This window comes from Anabrus simplex, chromosome 1 (assembly GCF_040414725.1).
Source record: "Anabrus simplex isolate iqAnaSimp1 chromosome 1, ASM4041472v1, whole genome shotgun sequence".
NCBI lineage: Eukaryota > Metazoa > Arthropoda > Insecta > Orthoptera > Tettigoniidae > Anabrus > Anabrus simplex.
Window position 1 is genome coordinate 217,573,285 of NC_090265.1, and position 19,175 is coordinate 217,592,459.

The 19,175-nt window shown below is 40.0% G+C and overlaps 1 protein-coding gene across 2 annotated transcripts in view; it reads left to right on the top strand.

The window, feature by feature from the left end:
- The window catches only part of LOC136885811 (protein draper), a 314,515-nt gene that overhangs the window by 231,341 nt on the left and 63,999 nt on the right, over positions 1–19,175 (top strand). For both annotated transcript variants that reach the window (XM_067158547.2, XM_067158548.2), the window contains exons 10-11: positions 9,463–9,591; positions 18,390–18,497. In XM_067158547.2, the coding sequence (XP_067014648.2) occupies positions 9,463–9,591; positions 18,390–18,497 (237 nt within the window). The remainder of the gene's footprint in view (positions 1–9,462; positions 9,592–18,389; positions 18,498–19,175) is intronic.

A 19,175-nucleotide genomic window follows, 5' to 3' on the forward strand; every position in this document is an offset into this window, starting at 1 on the left:
TGAGTAAAGAAGCAGAATCAGATATAAGGCTTTTGGCAGATGTTATTCTGCATAGAGTAATAAATAAGTTACAAGATTGTGAGTAACTGCAACTGCAAAATGACCTTGATAATGTTGTGAGATGGACAGCAGGCAATGGTATGATTGATAAATGGGGTTAAAAGTCAGGTTGTGAGTTTCACAAATAGAAGTCCTCTGTTTTAATTACTGCATTGATGGGGTGAAAGTTCCTTTTGGGGATCATTGTGAGTATCTCGGTGTTAATATAAGGATAGATCTTCATGGAAAATTTATAATGTCCAATAAGGGACTATTTATATTGGTATTATAAATTTACTCATTCGGGATAAGTATTTCAGATTCCCTATGGGAATAAACATCTGTATCATAAGTGGTATGTTTCGAGCTGTCAGCAGAGAGATGGTGTGGGATGACATTATTAAACAAATAAGTTTGAGTGGTGTCTTTTAAAAGTACTAAAGATCACATTATGAAGATAAAGTTGGAATTCAAGAAGACAAGTTGGGGCAAATATTCATTTATAGGAAGGGGAGTTAAGGATTGGAATAACTTACCAAGAGAGATGTTCAATAAATTTCCAATTTCTTTGAAATCATTTAAGAAAAGGCTAGGAAACAACAGATAGGGAATCTGCCACCTGGGTGACTGCCCTAAATGCAGATCAGCATTGATTGATTTATTTATTGAAGAAGTGTAAATAACATAAATATGATGAAGTTATGGAGACGATGGGTTCGAACCCACTATCTCCCAATTACTGGATACTGGCCACACTTAAGCGACTGCAGCTATCGAGCTCGGTCTATTAAAAAAAAAAAAGTGAGAGATGGAAAACATGAACTATGCCGAATGATTTGATAAGAATTTATTACTACTATTGCAGTCATACAAATTCATTTGGTACAGCTATGTGTAGAATGGCACAGAAAGGAACATTATTGTTGTGGGTGATCTCTCAATTTACCAAATGTTAACTGGGATGGTAATACAAATGATAGAAAGCATGATCAACAAATAGTAAATAAGTTAATATAGAAAGGACAGCTGAATTAGAAAGTGATTGAACCAATTAGAGGGAAGAATATTCTAGACATGGTGCTAATAAAACCAAATGAGCTCTGATATCAACTTCTGGTGACTACTTATGTATGTATAATAGTTTGGGGAAACGGTTAGATAAAAATTCAGAATGAAAACCATGCCCAAAATTATGAATGAAATTGTAATCCAAACAATATTGTTGGTATGCAAATCTACTTTCTGATCTTTCCCCAAAATGTAAAAAAAAAAAATACACTTAAGGTTTTCTTTAAAATATTCTTGTCGCACATATATAAAATGGTCTATTTTTGGTCATTTACATCATATGAAGAGTTTTACCCAAAAACCATTCCACTTGTATAAAAGTATTGAATACATATGTTAAATGTTATTCCATACTGTAAGTAGCCTATATTGTGTACGGCTTATCACCTTTGTTGACATGATTCCTTGATTGTAGTAGTAGTAGTAGTAGTAGTAGTAGTAGTAGTAGTAGTAGTTCTTCCTATCTGAAAAGCATGGCATGTTTTTGTTTCTTTATGCATGTGTACCTTGTAAAAGTTAATGCTATTACATACCATTATTAAAAAGGTGCTTTTAGTAAATCAAATCCTTTTTCAAGGAAAAAGTTGCAAAATTATCTTAATAGCCACTAATTTTCAATGCTTTTTCTTTTTTCCTCAGCACTTGTCTTGCTTGTTGGTCCCATTTTCTCAGTTGGACAGGATATAATTGTGGGTTGTATTTGAGTGTAGATTTATGCTCCATATGTCATTGTGTAGTGTATCAGCCTGTTATTGCTTAGACTGTTCAAAGGAGCCATATACGACACTTCCAGTGTGTAAAGAAAAGGACAGTATTATGGGGTAAATGATAGCCAGGAAAGCGAAAAGGAGTGGCTTGTTCTTCTTATGATGTTTATCAACTAGGAGCCATGTAACATGGCTTTCTTTGATTGTACTGGAATCTCTCTTAAATTCTGCATGTTTCTTTTGTTATTTTCATGGTCTTGTGAATTCCTTTGTCATGAATGCATTTCAAAACTCCTCGTCTATGGCTCAGAAGTTGGATTTGGTAGGTAGTAAGCAGTATTTTGCTTTGCTTTTGGAGATGGGTACAGTAAACCTCTGTTAGCAGTTAATCAGTTTCAATCTCTCTTAATCAGTATCGTTGAAGAATGAAGTTAACAGCCTGCTACATCCCATCTTCGGAAGTACCATACCTGTGCCACAATGTTGTCCAGACAAGTGGATATTCCTGGTTTCGTTCACTTCAAATACTTCAAAACAAGTCTTGATTTTGGCAGCATTATTTTGTTTAATGGATCCTTTGGCTGCATTAGATTGCTGGGTGGTATAATTCCTAGTCAGTCTTTTCAAAGTAGCTTTGACAGTATTCCTCGTTTCTTCTTACTGACTCGCAAATTGTCTATCTCATCTTTGAGCTATAGAAATGTTATATGCCTTTTCTCTTGTGATGACTTGATTTAACAAACAATTTCTTTACTTACTTGCGCCAAAAAATATTGTTCATCTAAATTGTGAAAAAGTAAATGTCTTCCATTTTTGAGCTAAAACAGTTTCAGAAGTATGTAAGAGTGAGATTTTATTACATTATTTCTTGCCTTGGAAAACATGATTTTAAATTATTTAGATGATTTATTGTACCGTACCTATGTTAGAATAATAATAATAATATGATCAAAGCTTTATAGGCAGTTGTATTATTTTCCCTGAATTTACATGCACCAGTTGAAATATATCTAGGATTTTTTTCAGCATGAATTGAACAATTGAATGAATTAATTTAATGATCGATGCTGGTGAATGAGAGTAAGTATTTTTAAGTTGTTCTCTGCTATAAATGAAGATTTGTGATAAATAATACCTGGTGAAATAACATATACATGTAAACATACTTCTTCATTATCGACTTGGTATTCAGTCTGCAATCCTCTGTAAATGAACGAAGTGCCTCGACAACCATCTATTTACAGTTAGCATTGTAATCTCTCTTACTTCTATACTTCTTACCTTGAAATTGTTAAAAATTGAGACTAATCATAGTCTCCCAGGTCTCTCTCTGCTTCTCTTACACCATGAGAACATTATTCTCCTAGGTAGTCTAACCTCCACTGTCATCTTGTAGTTTGCCACTGAAACCAATTCATATGCAGAGCTTCATCCACCCAAGTTCGGTCCCAACTTTGCCTTTAAATCTTTGTTACGAGTGCCATTTTGTTGTTATTTCTATCTGTTTTTACTAACAATCATTCTTGCTGCTTTTATGTCAATTATCTGCAGTTTATGAATAAGATAATTCCAAGTCCATCCAAGTTTCACCCACATACACCCAAAGTCACTCTGAATATAGAATGTTGTAAGGATTTGTCAGCAGACTTACACTGACTGACAGAGCAAATGCAACACCAAGGAGGAGTGGTTCGAAAGGGATGAAAGTTGGGGAAAAAACAGAGTCGGCACGGAAGAATAATTGATGTTTATTTCAAACCGATATGCAGGTTACACAATGCGCACGGCATCGACTCAGTAGGATGTAGGACCACCGCGAGCGGCGATGCACGCAGAAACACGTCGAGGTACAGAGTCAATAAGAGTGCGGATGGTGTCCTGAGGGATGGTTCTCCATTCTCTGTCAACCATTTGCCACAGTTGGTCGTCCGTACGAGGCTGGGGCAGAGTTTGCAAACGGCGTCCAATGAGATCCCACACGTGTTCGATTGGTGAGAGATCCAGAGAGTACGCTGGCCACGGAAGCATCTGTACACCTCGTAGAGCCTGTTGGGAGATGCGAGCAGTGTGTGGGCGGGCATTATCCTGCTGAAACAGAGCATTGGGCAGCCCCTGAAGGTACGGGAGTGCCACCGGCCGCAGCACATGCTGCACGTAGCGGTGGGCATTTAACGTGCCTTGAATACGCACTATAGGTGACGTGGAATCATACGCAATAGCGCCCCAAACCATGATGCCGCGTTGTCTAGCGGTAGGGCGCTCCACAGTTACTGCCGGATTTTACCTTTCTCCACGCCGACGCCACACTCGTCTGCGGTGACTATCACTGACAGAACAGAAGCGTGACTCATCGGAGAACACGACGTTCCGCCATTCCCTCATCCAAGTCGCTCTAGCCCGGCACCATGCCAGGCGTGCACGTCTATGCTGTGGAGTCAATGGTAGTCTTCTGAGCAGACGCCGGGAGTGCAGGCATCCTTCAACCAATCGACGGGAAATTGTTCTGGTCGATATTGGAACAGCCAGGGTGTCTTGCACATGCTGAAGAATGGCGGTTGACGTGGCGTGCGGGGCTGCCACCGCTTGGCGGCGGATGCGCCGATCCTCGCGTGCTGACGTCACTCGGGCTGCGCCTGGGCCCCTCGCACGTGCCACATGTCCCTACGCCAACCATCTTCGCCACAGGCGCTGCACCGTGGACACATCCCTATGGGTATCGGCTGCGATTTGACGAAGCGACCAACCTGCCCTTCTCAGCCCGATCACCATACCCCTCGTAAAGTCGTCTATCTGCTGGAAATGCCTCCGTTGACGGCGGCCTGGCATTCTTAGCTATACACGTGTCCTGTGGCACACGACAACACGTTCTACAATGACTGTCGGCTGAGAAATCACGGTACGAAGTGGGCCATTCGCCAACGCCGTGTCCCATTTATCGTTCGCTACGTGCGCAGCACAGCGGCGCATTTCACATCATGAGCATACCTCAGTGACATCAGTCTACCCTGCAATTGGCATAAAGTTCTGACCACTCCTTCTTGGTGTTGCATTTGCTCTGTCAGTCAGTGTATTTCCATATCTTGTAAAGTACCATTGATTGCAACTGCAAAATTCCTGCATTAGCTTTTCTACACTTTGACTTAACTGTGCTGCCATCCAGGGAGAATACACATCCTAAATATTTGAAATGATCTACCTGTTTATTTTGTATTCTCTGCCTTCTGTTTTTTCCTAGTCAACATTACTTCAGTCTCAGAAATTTTAACTTTCATATCACATTCGCTACTTCTTTTCATCATCCAAGTTATAGATTGAAAGTTATACACCAAGTAGCCAAAAGTGTCTTGGACATCCTCCTGAACGTGCTCTGTGTGACATCTAGCAATGAATCTGAGGGTGCAGACACAATGCATCAACATTATAGATGTGTTCTCTGTCAGGATGAGTCAACGTAGAGAAATAAGAAAGTTCAAATGGGGTACTATTGTAGGACCCACAAGTTCATAATTCAGTCGTAGAGAATTCATGGGAGTTACTTGTGCGCAGATCCACTGTTAGCAATGTTAGTGTAAAATATCACGGAAGCACTGAACACAATCATCACTCTGGTAGGCCTAAGAAATTAACTGATAGTGACAGACAAACTCTAAAGCGTACTTTACGAACCAATCATCGGACATCCTTGTCAACTATTGCAAAGGACTCCTCTTACAGGTTTGGGACAGAGGTCAGTGACTGAGCGTGTCAAGACTTGATAGGGCCCAGTTTCCAGGGTTGAGGTGTTGCCTGGAAGCCACTGATTGCATGAATGAATGCAGGACATCACTTAGAATGGTGCAAACAATGCCGTTATTGGTCTGTGGAGCAGTGGAAAGTGTTTTGGAGTGATGAACCATGATATATGCTGTGGCACTCAGATGGGCAGATACCTGGTAAATAGTATTTGCCTGAGTATGTTGTAGCAACAGTGAAATTCAGTAGAGGTGATGTGATGGTCCTGGACTGTTTTTCCTGGTTTGGGCTCAGACCATTAGTTCTGGTCAATGGCACTGTGAACGCAGGTGTTTGTGGAAATATTTCGACAATAACCTGCTTCCTACACAGTGGCAGCAGTTAAGGATTGGATCTTTCCTCTATCAGTATGATAATGTTCTTGTCCACAAAGTAAGGACAATTGCAAAAAAATCTGATGGATGTGCCTTGACCTGAACCCTATCGAACATCTTTGGGATGAAGTAGATCATTGATTGGATGCAATTCCACCTTCAGTGTATTGAAACTTTGTGGAAAGCCTTTGCGAAGATTAAACACTGTAATAAGATAGTAGCAAATGTACCTATTAGTACATGGCTGGTGTCTTTGGAATGAACAAGGGCTGTCTGGAGACTTTTGGCCACATAGCAAGTATTTCTTTCAGTAAATGATGTAAACGAACAATAAGGGTGGAGGATTAGACTTACCTAACCCCTGTAATACTTTGGACCAGAAATATTCTAATTTATATTCTAAATGCATTCTTTGAAGAGCTGGGTGCATTAACGGCATTAGTGCTGAAAACAAGTTTTGAGAAAAAAAGAGTCTGAAGTTTTGAAATGGAATAATGCTTAATGTCTGGAACATTTATTGAGAGCTGTATTGATTATAAACTTGGTAGAACAATTTCTGTTAAACCATCTGCATTAAGATGAGGAAGACACTTAAAAGAATTCTAACCAATACTGTTCTTGTATTAAAACAGTTCTGAAAATATTTACATTCTGAATATTGGTACTTAAGATTGAATTATTTCACATAAATTATTCTTACCACCCAGATCGTTCTGAACCACAATCAGTTACTATTTCAAACACATCATTTTCCAGATTTTTATCACTTCCTTGGTTAATAAGTTGTGTAAGCCACTCTTGATTTTCTGGTTTTAAGAACTTCCCCAATGAGAGAACATCTGCTCTTTCTGTAGGTTTTTACACCTGGTTTAGATACTTCCACAAGGTTGAGTTGTAAGAAATCTAGGTAGGCACTTAGAAGCTTCAATCATGAGTGAGAAAAGTCGATACACAGGAAAGTATGCATCTGACTCAGGCAATAGCTTATGTTGTAATGCAAGTAAACAAGTTCTGTATTGAAAATGTATAGCCTTTAGTCTGGAGTGCCTAGTGAAACATACAAGCAATGCCAACAACCAATTTTATATGAAGTCTCCAGCCATAAAAGCTTCAGAAGGTTTTGGTTGTTGCTTACATTCTTTCATCAACTTCAGATACTGATCAGGAACTTCAATGTTTTAAACCCTTTTGACTAAAGAGCAATACTGTACATCCCTAAGTTTCTATCGCACGTATGAGTGCCCTTGCATGGGAAAATATTATATGCTCATTATCCACACCCAAACGTCTGGAAAGCCAAACTTCATGACAACAACATTTTTATTCTGGCCTCCACAAGAGTCTGAGAAGACCACCTTTTTTTATACACTTGTATACTTCCAGCTGTTTCATAATAAAATACAGTAGTAAATAAATGGGGACACTAAATTAGAATCCTTTCTGGCTTCAGATTCCAGAAAGAAAGTACTTGTTCCATCATTGACAGTGCATATTGAAAGAGAATGGCTACAATAACCGCTTTTAAAAACTATGGCATAATGTTCAATCTCGGAATCAGGATATCTCAACGTTTTCCTTGTGTATTTCATAACTTTGTTTGCATGGGTCATGTTGATTATTTTTTAAAGCAGCTCGCACCCTGTGCAAAAGTCGCATATGTTTGAATGTGGCTGCCTGAAAGAGTATTCACTATTATCCCTCCAGTACCTGTGGTATGTGTTAAATTTCACCATTAGAGGATTATTCATTGTGTCATAATAGCACTGCTTAAGTGTCCACCTCTGCAGCGTAACTGTTGGTGTTATTAGCTGCCGTCCTAGGGGGCCCGGGTTTGATTCCTGGTACTGCCAGAAATTTAAGATTGGCAGGAGGGCTGGTACGTGGTTAAAGTGGTACATGCAGCTGACCTCCATTGGGGGTGTACCTGAAAAGAAGCTGCACCACCTCGGGATGAGGACACGAGTTTACTTTGTCTGCCTCCATGGGTAAATGGTTACTGTGCTGGCCTTTGGTCCAGAGGGTCGCGGGTTCGATTCCCGGCCGGGTCAGGGATTTTAACCTTCATCTTTAATTCCAGTGGCTCGGGGGCTGGGTGTTTGTGCTGTCTGCAACATCCCTGCAAGTTACACACTACACATAACACTATCCTCCTCCACAATAATGCGCAGTTACCTACACATGGCAGATGCCGCCCACCCTCATCGGAAGGTCTGCCTTACAAGGGCTGCACTCAGCTAGAAATAGCCACACGAAATTATTAAATTATTATACTCCTTAAAAGCATCATACAGTTTCATAATAGTAAATTTAGGATTCTTCAAATGTTTCCTCTTTCTCTCCAATCTGTAGCGAGACTCGGTAAAAGGGATCTGGGACCAATGAAACTTAACAAGGTTCCAGACACTCTCACCAATTTTGGTAGGATGATTGGCTTGCTTCCCAATTTCTCCTCTGTAACTCGACCTACAATATGAAATAATCTGTTAAAGAATATTTGATGACCTGTTCTAACATACATGAAAATTCAGTAGGCCTCTTACGTGAAAAGCAAGCTTTACTTAACAATGTACATGACAATTAAAATGTACACTACTGTACCTGTTTTCAATTAATTCTGGACCGTTCTCCACCTCGTTTCAAAATCTGCAGCACACTGGCCTTTCCACAGCTCCTAGTTTTACACTGGAGCTCCAAAAATACTTATTGCAATTTGTTTTTGGATTTACTCATGAAATCATTACTTATTTCTTTGTAACGTACCTCATTAAAAGTGTATCCTGGAGAATTTTATCACTAATATCTCAAAACGGAATGAAAGCATTTTTCCCCCTCTCTGTTCACATTTTCAAAATATCTGACATGAGAGAAATAAATTGAAAATGTTTAAAGAATTGCCTTGCTCTTTAGAATTGCCTGTAATATTTCTCGAGATTCACATGTAAATGAATGCTTCATGTACCCTTTTTTTTTTTTTACAACACGAGATTACAAACTTTTTAGCACAATCAAGTTCCCTTGTTCGAGAGGATGCACAAGCTCTCCCACTGCATGATTTCTCTTAACAACACTTTTCCACAAATCAGAATTATTGCTATACTTTCTATCCTTATTCTTAGTTATAGTGTAGGCACTGTTTTCACTCTCATCACCACTAGGCATTAAACACAGCTTAGTGGGAAAATGATTTAGGTGAACGGAGCTTTCTATGCAAAAAGGATGTTGCACAAAGACAAATTTTCATGGCATCTCATCAATTATAATCATTAAAAAAATTACAGAAAATGTAAACTTTCATCACAAAATTCTTCCAAAATCCTTCCCATTATTCTGTGTTCCGGCATATTGGAGATAAAAAATTAAAATTGAAAACTCCCCCCCCACCCCCCATAGCCAACAGGAGCTGATGAATGCATTGGTGTGGTTGCTTATGTGAAAATCACTGAGAATGATATGTTATGAAGCACCCAGCTGCTTTTTGTGGATGTTATTATTTTTACTCAGATCTTATAATGTTTAGATTAGTATATGTTATTCCTTTTCAGGTTACCGTGGTGATGACTGCAGTGAGCTTTGTCCTGAAGGAACTTTTGGAGAGGACTGTGCTCACAAGTGTTCATGTAAAAATGGAGCAACTTGTCTGCCTGAGACAGGACGATGCAACTGTACACCAGGTAAGTTAAATACGATTGGTATGCAAGCAAGCTTTTAGTTTCTCTTGGCTGTTAATATCTTGGTGATAGCAATGGAATCTACAGTCATACGTAATATCCAAACAACAGGGATGATTTTTCACTTTAAAAATCTTGCATATAAGGGCTGAGATTCGAGCTGTGGCCTCCATGGTAATAAGCCAGTGACAGTGTCTATTAGCTATCATGTCGCCCTAATACAATTTGAATCTCTCACCGCTGACCTCTATTTAGGGCTGCCACCCAGATGACGGATACTCTTTCAATTGTTTACGTTTATTTTTTTTAATGGTTTCAAAGTTGTAAAATTTACCGAACATCTCTCTTGGTAACTTATTCCAGTCCCTAATTCCTCTTTCTGTAAACGAATACTTCTCCCAATTTGTCCTATTAAATGCCAACTTTAACTTCATATTATGGTCTTACAAAAACTCCATTCAAGCTTATTCGTTTAATAATGTTATTCTACACCATTTCTTCTCTGACAACTCAGGACATACCACTTAGTCGAGCAACTAATCCCCTTATATCCAAGTCTTATCTGCCCAATGTTCGGAACATTTTCATAACACTACTCTTTTGTTGGAAATCGCCCAGAACAGTGTTGCTTCCCATAGGGTCGTTTCCATTTCTAGAATAAAGTAATCCAGATGAGTGCCTCATACACTGGAATCATATTCTAATTTAAGTCTTACCAGATACTTGCATACCCTTTCCTTTCATCCTTAATACAATCCTTAAATATCCTTATAACCATGTGAAGAGATCTGCAACTTCTATTTACAACCTCATTAATGTGATTCTCCAATGAAGATCTTTTCTTATATTGACATCTAAGTACGAAGGTAATCCCAAAAATAAGGTATCCTATTTTTTTATAAATACGTAGACCTGTTTATTTCTACAATCGTTTACATCATTTTACAGCTTGAATATTTAGCTATTTTTCTACATAATTACCATTTTGGTCGATGCATTTTTGTCGATGCTGTGACAGTTTTTTTATGCCCATGTCATACCAGCTCGCCGCCATGCTGTTCAGGAAGTTGTGAACCTCATTTTTCACCTCGTCGTCAGTGCCGAGTCGCTTTCCAGCCAAATGTTCTTTCGACTTAGGAAACAAGTGATAGTCATTGGGCACCAAGTTGGGACTATAGGGTGGGTGGGTGGGTGATGATGATCCACTGAAACTGTTGCAGGAGAGCAACGGTTTGCCGGGCAACGTGCGGGTGAGCATTGTCATGGAGAATGTTTACGCTCTTACTCAACATTCCTCTTCTCCAGTTCTGAATTGCGCGTCTTGAGTTTTTTCAAGGTCTCATAGTACCTGTCCGCATTAATTGTGGTCCCAGTGAACATAAAGTCGACCAACAATACCCCTTTTCGATCCCAAAATCCAGTTGTCATGACTTTACCGGCAGACTGTGTTTCCTTGAATTTCCGCGACTTTGGCAAAGAGGAATGCCGCCACTGGCGTGATTGTTACTTGGTCTCAGGTCTAAAGTGGAACGCCCAGGTTTCGTCACCCGTGACAATTGAGTCCAAAAAGTTGTCCTATTCGGCTGCAAAGCATTGAAGAAATGCACGGGAAGAATCGGCCTGTTGCCGCATGTGGTCTTCAGTTAGCATGCGCGGCACCCATCTTGCACACACCTTCCAGTATTTCAACTTTTCCGTTAAAATTCTGTAAGCAGTGCTTCGGGAAACCTCAGGAACCAAAGTGCAGAGATCATCCAGAGTGATCCGCCGATCTTCACACATGATTTGCTCAACCTTCACGACTGTCTCGACGGAAATTGATAGTTTCCCGCTCCTTTGTTCGTCGTGAATTTCAGTCCAACCAGCTGCAAACTCTCTACACCACTTACAAACATTTTTGACATCCATGCACGCCTCACCATACACTTCCATCAAATGGCGATGGATTTCAATCGGGTCAGTACCTTTTGCGTTCAAAAACCGAATAACTGCACGCACTTCGCACTAAGCGGTAACATCCAACGGGAGCTCAATTCTTAACGGCTGTCAAGCCAAGACTGAGTGTTCAGTGCGGCGTGCGCACGTTTATATGTGAGTGCGGTAAACACCCTTCACAATATTGTGACCAACAGCCACACAAACAGAGTTCTGTATTTATAAAAAAAGTAGGAGACCTTATTTTTGGGATTACCCTCATATTTACAGTGATCCCTTGAGGTACTTTCAACCCAGCAGCACAGTAATTAAAACAGAGGACATTTCCTCTTGGTGAAACTTACAACCTGACTTTTCATTCCATTTAATGCTTCATGAACTCGATTGTCTGAGTTCTGTTTTCTAGAAATGTAACCACCCATTCAGTCACTCTTTTGTTTAGTCCAGTAGCCCTTATTTTTGCCAGTAGCTTCCCATGATTCCCCTATGGAAAGATCAGTCAGTCAAGCAAGCAATCAATCAATCATCTGCACTTAGGATCCTGGTGGCAGATTCCCTATCAGTTTACCTACCTTTTCCTTAAATGTGTTCAAAGAACTTAAATTTATCAAACATTTCCCATGATAATTTATTCATATTCCTTACTCCTCATCCTATAAATAAATATTTGCCCCAATATTCCACTTGAATTCCAACTTCATCTTCATATTATGATCCTTCTACTTTTAAAAGCTCTGACCCAGCTTATTCATCTACTGATGTCATTCCATGCCATCTCTCCACTGACAGCTCAGAACATACTACATCCTCGAGCATCTAGTCTCCTTACTCCCAAGTCTTCGTAGTCCAAAGTTTGCAATATGTTCATAACACTACTTCTTATTACAAATTATCCCTTTCATGTCCGTATCGATATGACAGTCTAACAATCAGAGAAATATTTAGCCACCTAATTCAGATCGAGGACAGAGGACAATGGCACAGACCCACACCCAACATAGTGGGAAGTAAAGACGAAAATCCAGACTGGGATCATGCTAAAAGCTGCCCAATTATATGGTTTATGGACAAAATAACTTCCAAGCACATCTCAACATTGAGCTGCAAGGGCATTCTAAGAATCTGCTGTGGCAATATAAAAAAGCAAGTTAACCAGCTTTTTTCACAAGCATTCAAGCACAGACATGAATGGGACTTAAAAAAGGAGATTTTAACTCCTCGACTGGAAACTGACATGTTTTTATTAGTATTTTAGTTAAGAATAAGTTTTAATTATAATAACATCTCAAGTAGTTAGTTGGTGAAAAGTTAATCAGTGGTTTTTTTCAAATACGCTTCCGAACAGAAGCTAAAAAAGAGATTTAAAAGACTTTTTTATCTTCTTATTGGAAGAAGAGAATTTTTAACAATATTTTGTTTAAGGAAAAGTTATTAATCACTTTTAAGCATTCTTTCCTCCTCCCCCCCCCCCCTGCCAACTACCACATTTTCCCCCAATAGACAAAAATTTTAAGTTTCCCATGAGAAGTTATCAAGGCTAATACGAGAACATACAGTATATTGTGCATACTTTTATTTTATTTACACCTAAGCTTACATCAATGTAGCTGATTGTGACTGTGAAGCAGTCGAAGCATGTACTATTAATCATTTTATAAAATCTCCAAAGGCAAATAAAGGTATCGATTAGGTGGCTAAATATTTCTTCGATTGTTTAGACACTACTCCTTCGTCGAAAATCACCCAGAACAAACCAAGCTGCTTTTCTCCTATCAAGTAGTTCTGGTGTGGGTCCCATACAGTAGTGGTACAGTCACTCTTTGACTTTCTGAATTTAAAGCGTTTGCTATATCTTCCTGCGAATCCTATAGCCTTTCCTAAATCCATACATGCACTTTGTGCCGGTCCCGTGATGTAGGGGTAGCGTGCCTGCCTCTTACGCAGAGGTCCCAGGTTCAATTCCCGGCCAGGTCAAGTATTTTTACCTGGACCCGAGGGCTGGTTCGAGGTCCATTCAGCCTATGTGATTAGAATTGAGGACCTATCTGATGGTGAGATAGCGGCCCCGGTCGAGAAAGCCAAGAATAACGGCAGAGATGATTCATCGTGCTAACCACACGACACCTCGTAATCTGCAGGCCTTCGGGCTGAGCAGCAGTCACTTGGTAGGCCAAGGCCCTTCAAGGGCTGTAGTACCATGGGGTTTGGTTTATACATGCACATTTTGGTGCAGTGTCTACTTCGCCGAGCCCATATATGTTCTTCTTCTTCTTGCTAATCGCTTTACGTTGCACTGACACAGACAGGTCTTATGGCGACGATGGGATAAGAAACGGCTAGGAATGGGAAGGAAGCGGCCGTGGCCTCAATTAATGTACAGCCCCAGCATTTGCCTGGTGTGAAAATAGGAAACCACAGAAAACCATCTTCAGGGCTGCTGACATTGGGATTCGAACCCACTATCTCCCAGATGAAAGCTCACAGCTGTGCGCTCCTAACCGCACGGCCAACTCGCCCAATCCCATATATGTACAGGATATAGTATTGTACTTCGAATTTCCACAGAAATGTTCAAAGAAGTTGTGTATGGCAGATATACCACTCTATTTTCCATGTTTTAATAGCGATGTGATGTTATTCGGCTTTGTTGGAGTGAAACACTTTTCCTGCTATCGTGTAGCCATCATGGCATCTTGAAGTATGCATTCATCTCTTGTTGACGAAGAAATTGAATGTTTCCTCATAAATAATGAATCTGGAGTGAAAGTTTTTGATGGGAAAGATGGGGAAAATGTAGGATATGATATTGAACTATAAGAAAGTGTCAAACAAAATAGTAGAGATGAATCTGATGATGAATCATCACTACTTCCTCAGATATGTTTCTTTGCCAGGTGTTCATGATTTTGATGATACAAATTCTGAAATTATTTGTTTTATATTATATTCAGTAATAATGTAATCAAGTGTGTTAACATACTACAACTATAGAACCAAGCCCTGCATTTGAGAGGCGAGTGAGTTCGAAAATCACCATCAGCTGTCCTGAGAATTATTTTCTGTGGTTTCCCTTCTTCCTTTTCCAAGCAAATGCTGGGACAGTTCCTGTTCATGGGCCACAGTCGATTCCTTCCACTTTGTTACCATTTTCATTTACCATCATTAATTTCACCTCCATTATCTCTTCAACTGAGGTTGGCACCAAGAAGGGCATCTAGCTGTAAAAATATGCCATAAACCCTGTGGGTGGGGGATGCAGATGAAGAATACACCCACGGTATCCCCTGCCTGTCATAAGCATGGATCTGTTACCTAGGTGTAGTACCCTTATGTGAGGGACACCACGGGTCTGGGCGTTGCCTATGGTTAGTACCATCGTGTGTATCACAGTGAAGGGGGGGGGGGGGGGGGGGGGCTCTTGGCTGCGTGGACTAATGTTCATGCAAGAAAAGGTGCCATACGCTGCCCTGGAATGTGTTGGTTCCCCTGTATTCAGAATGGGTCTGAGTTACCTATGAGTATTACCACTATATGAAGAACACGACGGGTCTGCGTTGCCTCTGATTAGTACCACAATGTGAGGAACAACACGGGTTTCACTGTTGCCCGTGATTAGTACCATTATGTGAGGAATACCATGGGTCTGTGTTGCCTTGGGTGACACCATAATGTGTGAACGCCGTGGATTTGCATTGCCTATGATTAGTACCACCAGGTGAGCGGCACCAAGAGTATACATGGCCTGTGATTGGTTCCACTATGTGAGGAACACCACGGGAATACTAGCACCCGTGATTAGTCAGACTGTGAGGAACACCATGGGTCTGTGTTGCCTGGGAACGGTGCCATTGTGTGCGACATACCATGGGTCTGCATTACCCATGATTAGTACCACCATGCGAGGAACACCAGGAGTCTGTGTTACCTGTGATTAGTACCACTATAGGAGGAACACCATGGTTCTGCTTTACAAGTGATTAGTACTATTATGAGAGACCAGTGACATGGATTTTGGACCCCTTTTTATAACAAGCATCATGTCAGAAAAGAAGACATTGTGAATTGGATCCACTGATTATTTTGGATTCACTGTTATTTTTTTTATCATCCTTCATTTTATATATTCTAGTCAGTGGATACATTTTGAAGTTATAATTATCATTTCATTTTGTTGCACCTCGTACCATTAGGGACTGATGACCTAGCTGTTAGGCCCCTTCAAACAACAAACATAATCATCATAATAAAAAACATGCCATAAAATACCATCACACCTCATCCCTGATCCGTATCAGGAAATGGGGCAAAGGGGTAGGTATACATTCCAGGAATAGTATCAGTAAAAATATACCTCTAAAAGTGCTTCTCTCCACCGGGCGAGTTGGTCGTGCGCGTAGAGGCGTGCGGCTGTGAGCTTGCATCCGGGAGATAGTAGGTTCGAATTCCACTATCGGCAGCCCTGAAAATTGTTTTCCGTGGTTTCCCATTTTCACACCAGGCAAATGCTGGGGCTGTACCTTAATTAAGGCCACGGCCGCTTTCTTCCTACTCCTAGGCTTTTCCTATCCCATCATCGCCATAAGACCTATCTGTGTCGGTGCGACGTAAAGCCCCTAGCAAAAAAAAAAAAAATGCTTCTTCCTTTAAAATAACCTGGCCCAGAGGCTTCACCTGGTCATCAAAATATGGCTAAACTTCTCCTGTGCTGTTGTAACTAGACCTTATGTTGTTGGTACTAACGTAGAAAATTACCTACTTCTCCTTACCCTCCTCTTGCCTTTCTGCTTTCCTCAATAACTGCCTTAACCTAATTCCTGAATAACACTCTACCATTCTTCCCTTTCTTCCACACACTTTCTCTACATGCTTAACAGTAGAGTTGCTCATAATGAGAGACTTGAACCCACCCACTTCGTTAGATCACTTCCTCTCCTAATGTCCATTAACTTCCCTGATGGCTGCAGAATCTTCTTCCTCCTTTCTCTCCCTCTGATGACACTGTTCCACCTCCCTCTTCCTATTCTCTAAGTTTCCCTTTTCCTACCATTCTATTTCCTCTTGCTTGGTTCTCCTCTGTAATATTTCTCTGTTCCCCATCTTTGTTTTGCTGTTCTACCTGCAGTGTCTCTTACTGATTCCCCACAGATACATCTCTCCTGAATTTGCTTTCTGATAAGAACCCTTAGCCCTTATTTTCCTTTGCCTTAAAATATTAGCCACCGAGCTCGATAGCTGCAGTCGCTTAAGTGCGGCCAGTATCCAGTAATCGGGAGATAGTGGGTTCAAACTCGACTGTTGGCAACCTTGAAGATGGTTTTCCATGGTTTCCCATTTTCACACCAGGCAGATGCTGGGGCTGTACCTTAATTAAGGCCACTGCCGCTTCCTTCCCATTCCTAGGCCTTTCCTGTCCCATCGTCGCCAAAAGACCTATCTGTGTCGGTGCGACGTAAAGCAAATAGCAAAAAATATTAGCCCACCTGTCTTTCAAAATTCCTCCCCTTTCCACCCTTCCCTTTTGCCTACCTATCGGACCCTGTACATTGATTGAGGAAGACTACCTTCATTCCTGTCCTCCATTTAAAAGCCTAATTTTCTCCTACAAATTCGCTATCTCTTCCCCCATAGTCCTTAATGCCCAGTCTCGCCCACAGTCCCTTAGCCATTCTTTTATCTTCACAGAAATGAAATATGGAAATAATAATAATAATAATAATAATAATAATAATAATAATAATAATAATAATAATAAAATAGCATATTCTGTGAATGAATGAAAGAGTAATCAGAAGAAAGAAATACTGTATACTGCACAAAGATTTCATGACAATGAAAGAAAGAAAGCTAGATACTGATAAAATACGGTAACTACACTACAATTCTATTTAGGCGTGACCTAATTATAAAATAGAAATAACAGGCTAACTTCAGAAATAAGACATCATAGTTGATGCCAGAGAGGTTGTAGATGATTTTACTGACTACAGTATTAACGAATGCAGCTACAGGACTCTTCAAAAGTTTTTTTTGCTTTACGTCGCACCGACACGGATATGTCTTATGGCGACGATGGGATAGGAAAGGCCTAGGAAGTGGAAGGAAGCGGCCGTGGCCTTAATTAAGGTACAGCCCCGGCATTTGCCTGGTGTGAAAATGGGAAACCATGGAAGACCATCTTCAGGGCTGCCGACAGTGGGGCTCGAACCCACTATCTCCTGATTACTGGATACTGGCCGCACTTAAGCGACTGCAGCTATCAAGCTCGGTCTTCAAAAGTTTGAGGTTGTGTGTGTAGTATTGGCTTGTTGGTTGTATTTTTTGTGTTTCAATAGCTAGTGTTTTGGTTTAGGCAACTGTAAATGTTAAACTATGTATATGTACCTACCATGATCTTTAAATACGGTTACAGGTCTGGTTAAAAATTCTGTGTGATGTAAACTTGTTGGTGTAATTTTCTGTGGTTCAGTTATTGGTGTTCTGCTTTAGGTGACTATGTGTATGTACTGTAATTATTTAAATGCTGCTATATGAATGGGCAGAGATTGGAGTTATCTTTGTGCTATGTATTAATTGTGCTGAATTTTCTGTAATTTAATAATATTTGCATTCTGCTTCAGATGACTGTAAAATGATGTTTAACTGTATGCAATATGATTATTTGATTTGTCTCACTTAATATTTTATGTCTGATTTATTTTTTATTTGTATTACATGATTGCTTAGCACTGTAGCCCTTCTCTTCACATATAAACCTGGCCATGCTCCTGATGGTAAATGACAATACTCATCTTCATCAACCTGTATATATAATTATGTACCTGGATTCTGTGTATGTGGTTCTCTTATCAAGCATGTTTTATGTGCAGGTTGGGAAGGCCAGCAGTGTGACAGACCATGCAATCAGGGAGAATATGGCAAGGACTGCAAAGAACGTTGCAAATGTTTGAACCAGGCTGCGTGTAACCCACAGAATGGTAAAAACCTTAAATTCTTATTTGAATTTAACTTGTGCGTGGAATCTGCTTTTTAACACCTCTTTTTCTGTGATTTGTTTGAATTTTGTCTGGTGCACTTCTGGCATTGATACAGTTTAACAAATGATTTAGCTTACTGCATATTAATTGAAGTTTGGTTAAATAAAAACCATTCTTGCTTTTTTACATTAAGAATTCTCTCAACTAACCTCCTTCAATAACAGTTCTGCTTTGCTCTTTAACATTTAACATTGTAAGTAAAAGTGTGAAAATGCCATATGTTTTTTACATTTGAAAATTTGAATTAGTTTTTAGTATGTGAAGTTCAGGGCATATTAGTTCCGTATCTGAATGGGATAAACTAATTTTGTGAGGGCAGACTCCAAGACAAAATAGGCAACTGCCTTCAGCCTTGCACCCAGAAGGAGACTTACTGAATTTTTTAACATAAATGCTTTTAATTATTAAATGTACACTTCATTTGGTTATAACCTATCTACTGTGTAAGAACATACTGTCACCTTGCAGGATGCAGGAACAGCATACCAAATTAGTGTTAAAAAGTCGTCGACAGTGCCTTCATATTCTGCTGCATACTGATATGTTAAAAAAGCTGCTTCCCAGTATTTTTATTTCCCCAGACATCACAACATTAACACATTTAAAAAAAGTTTAGTA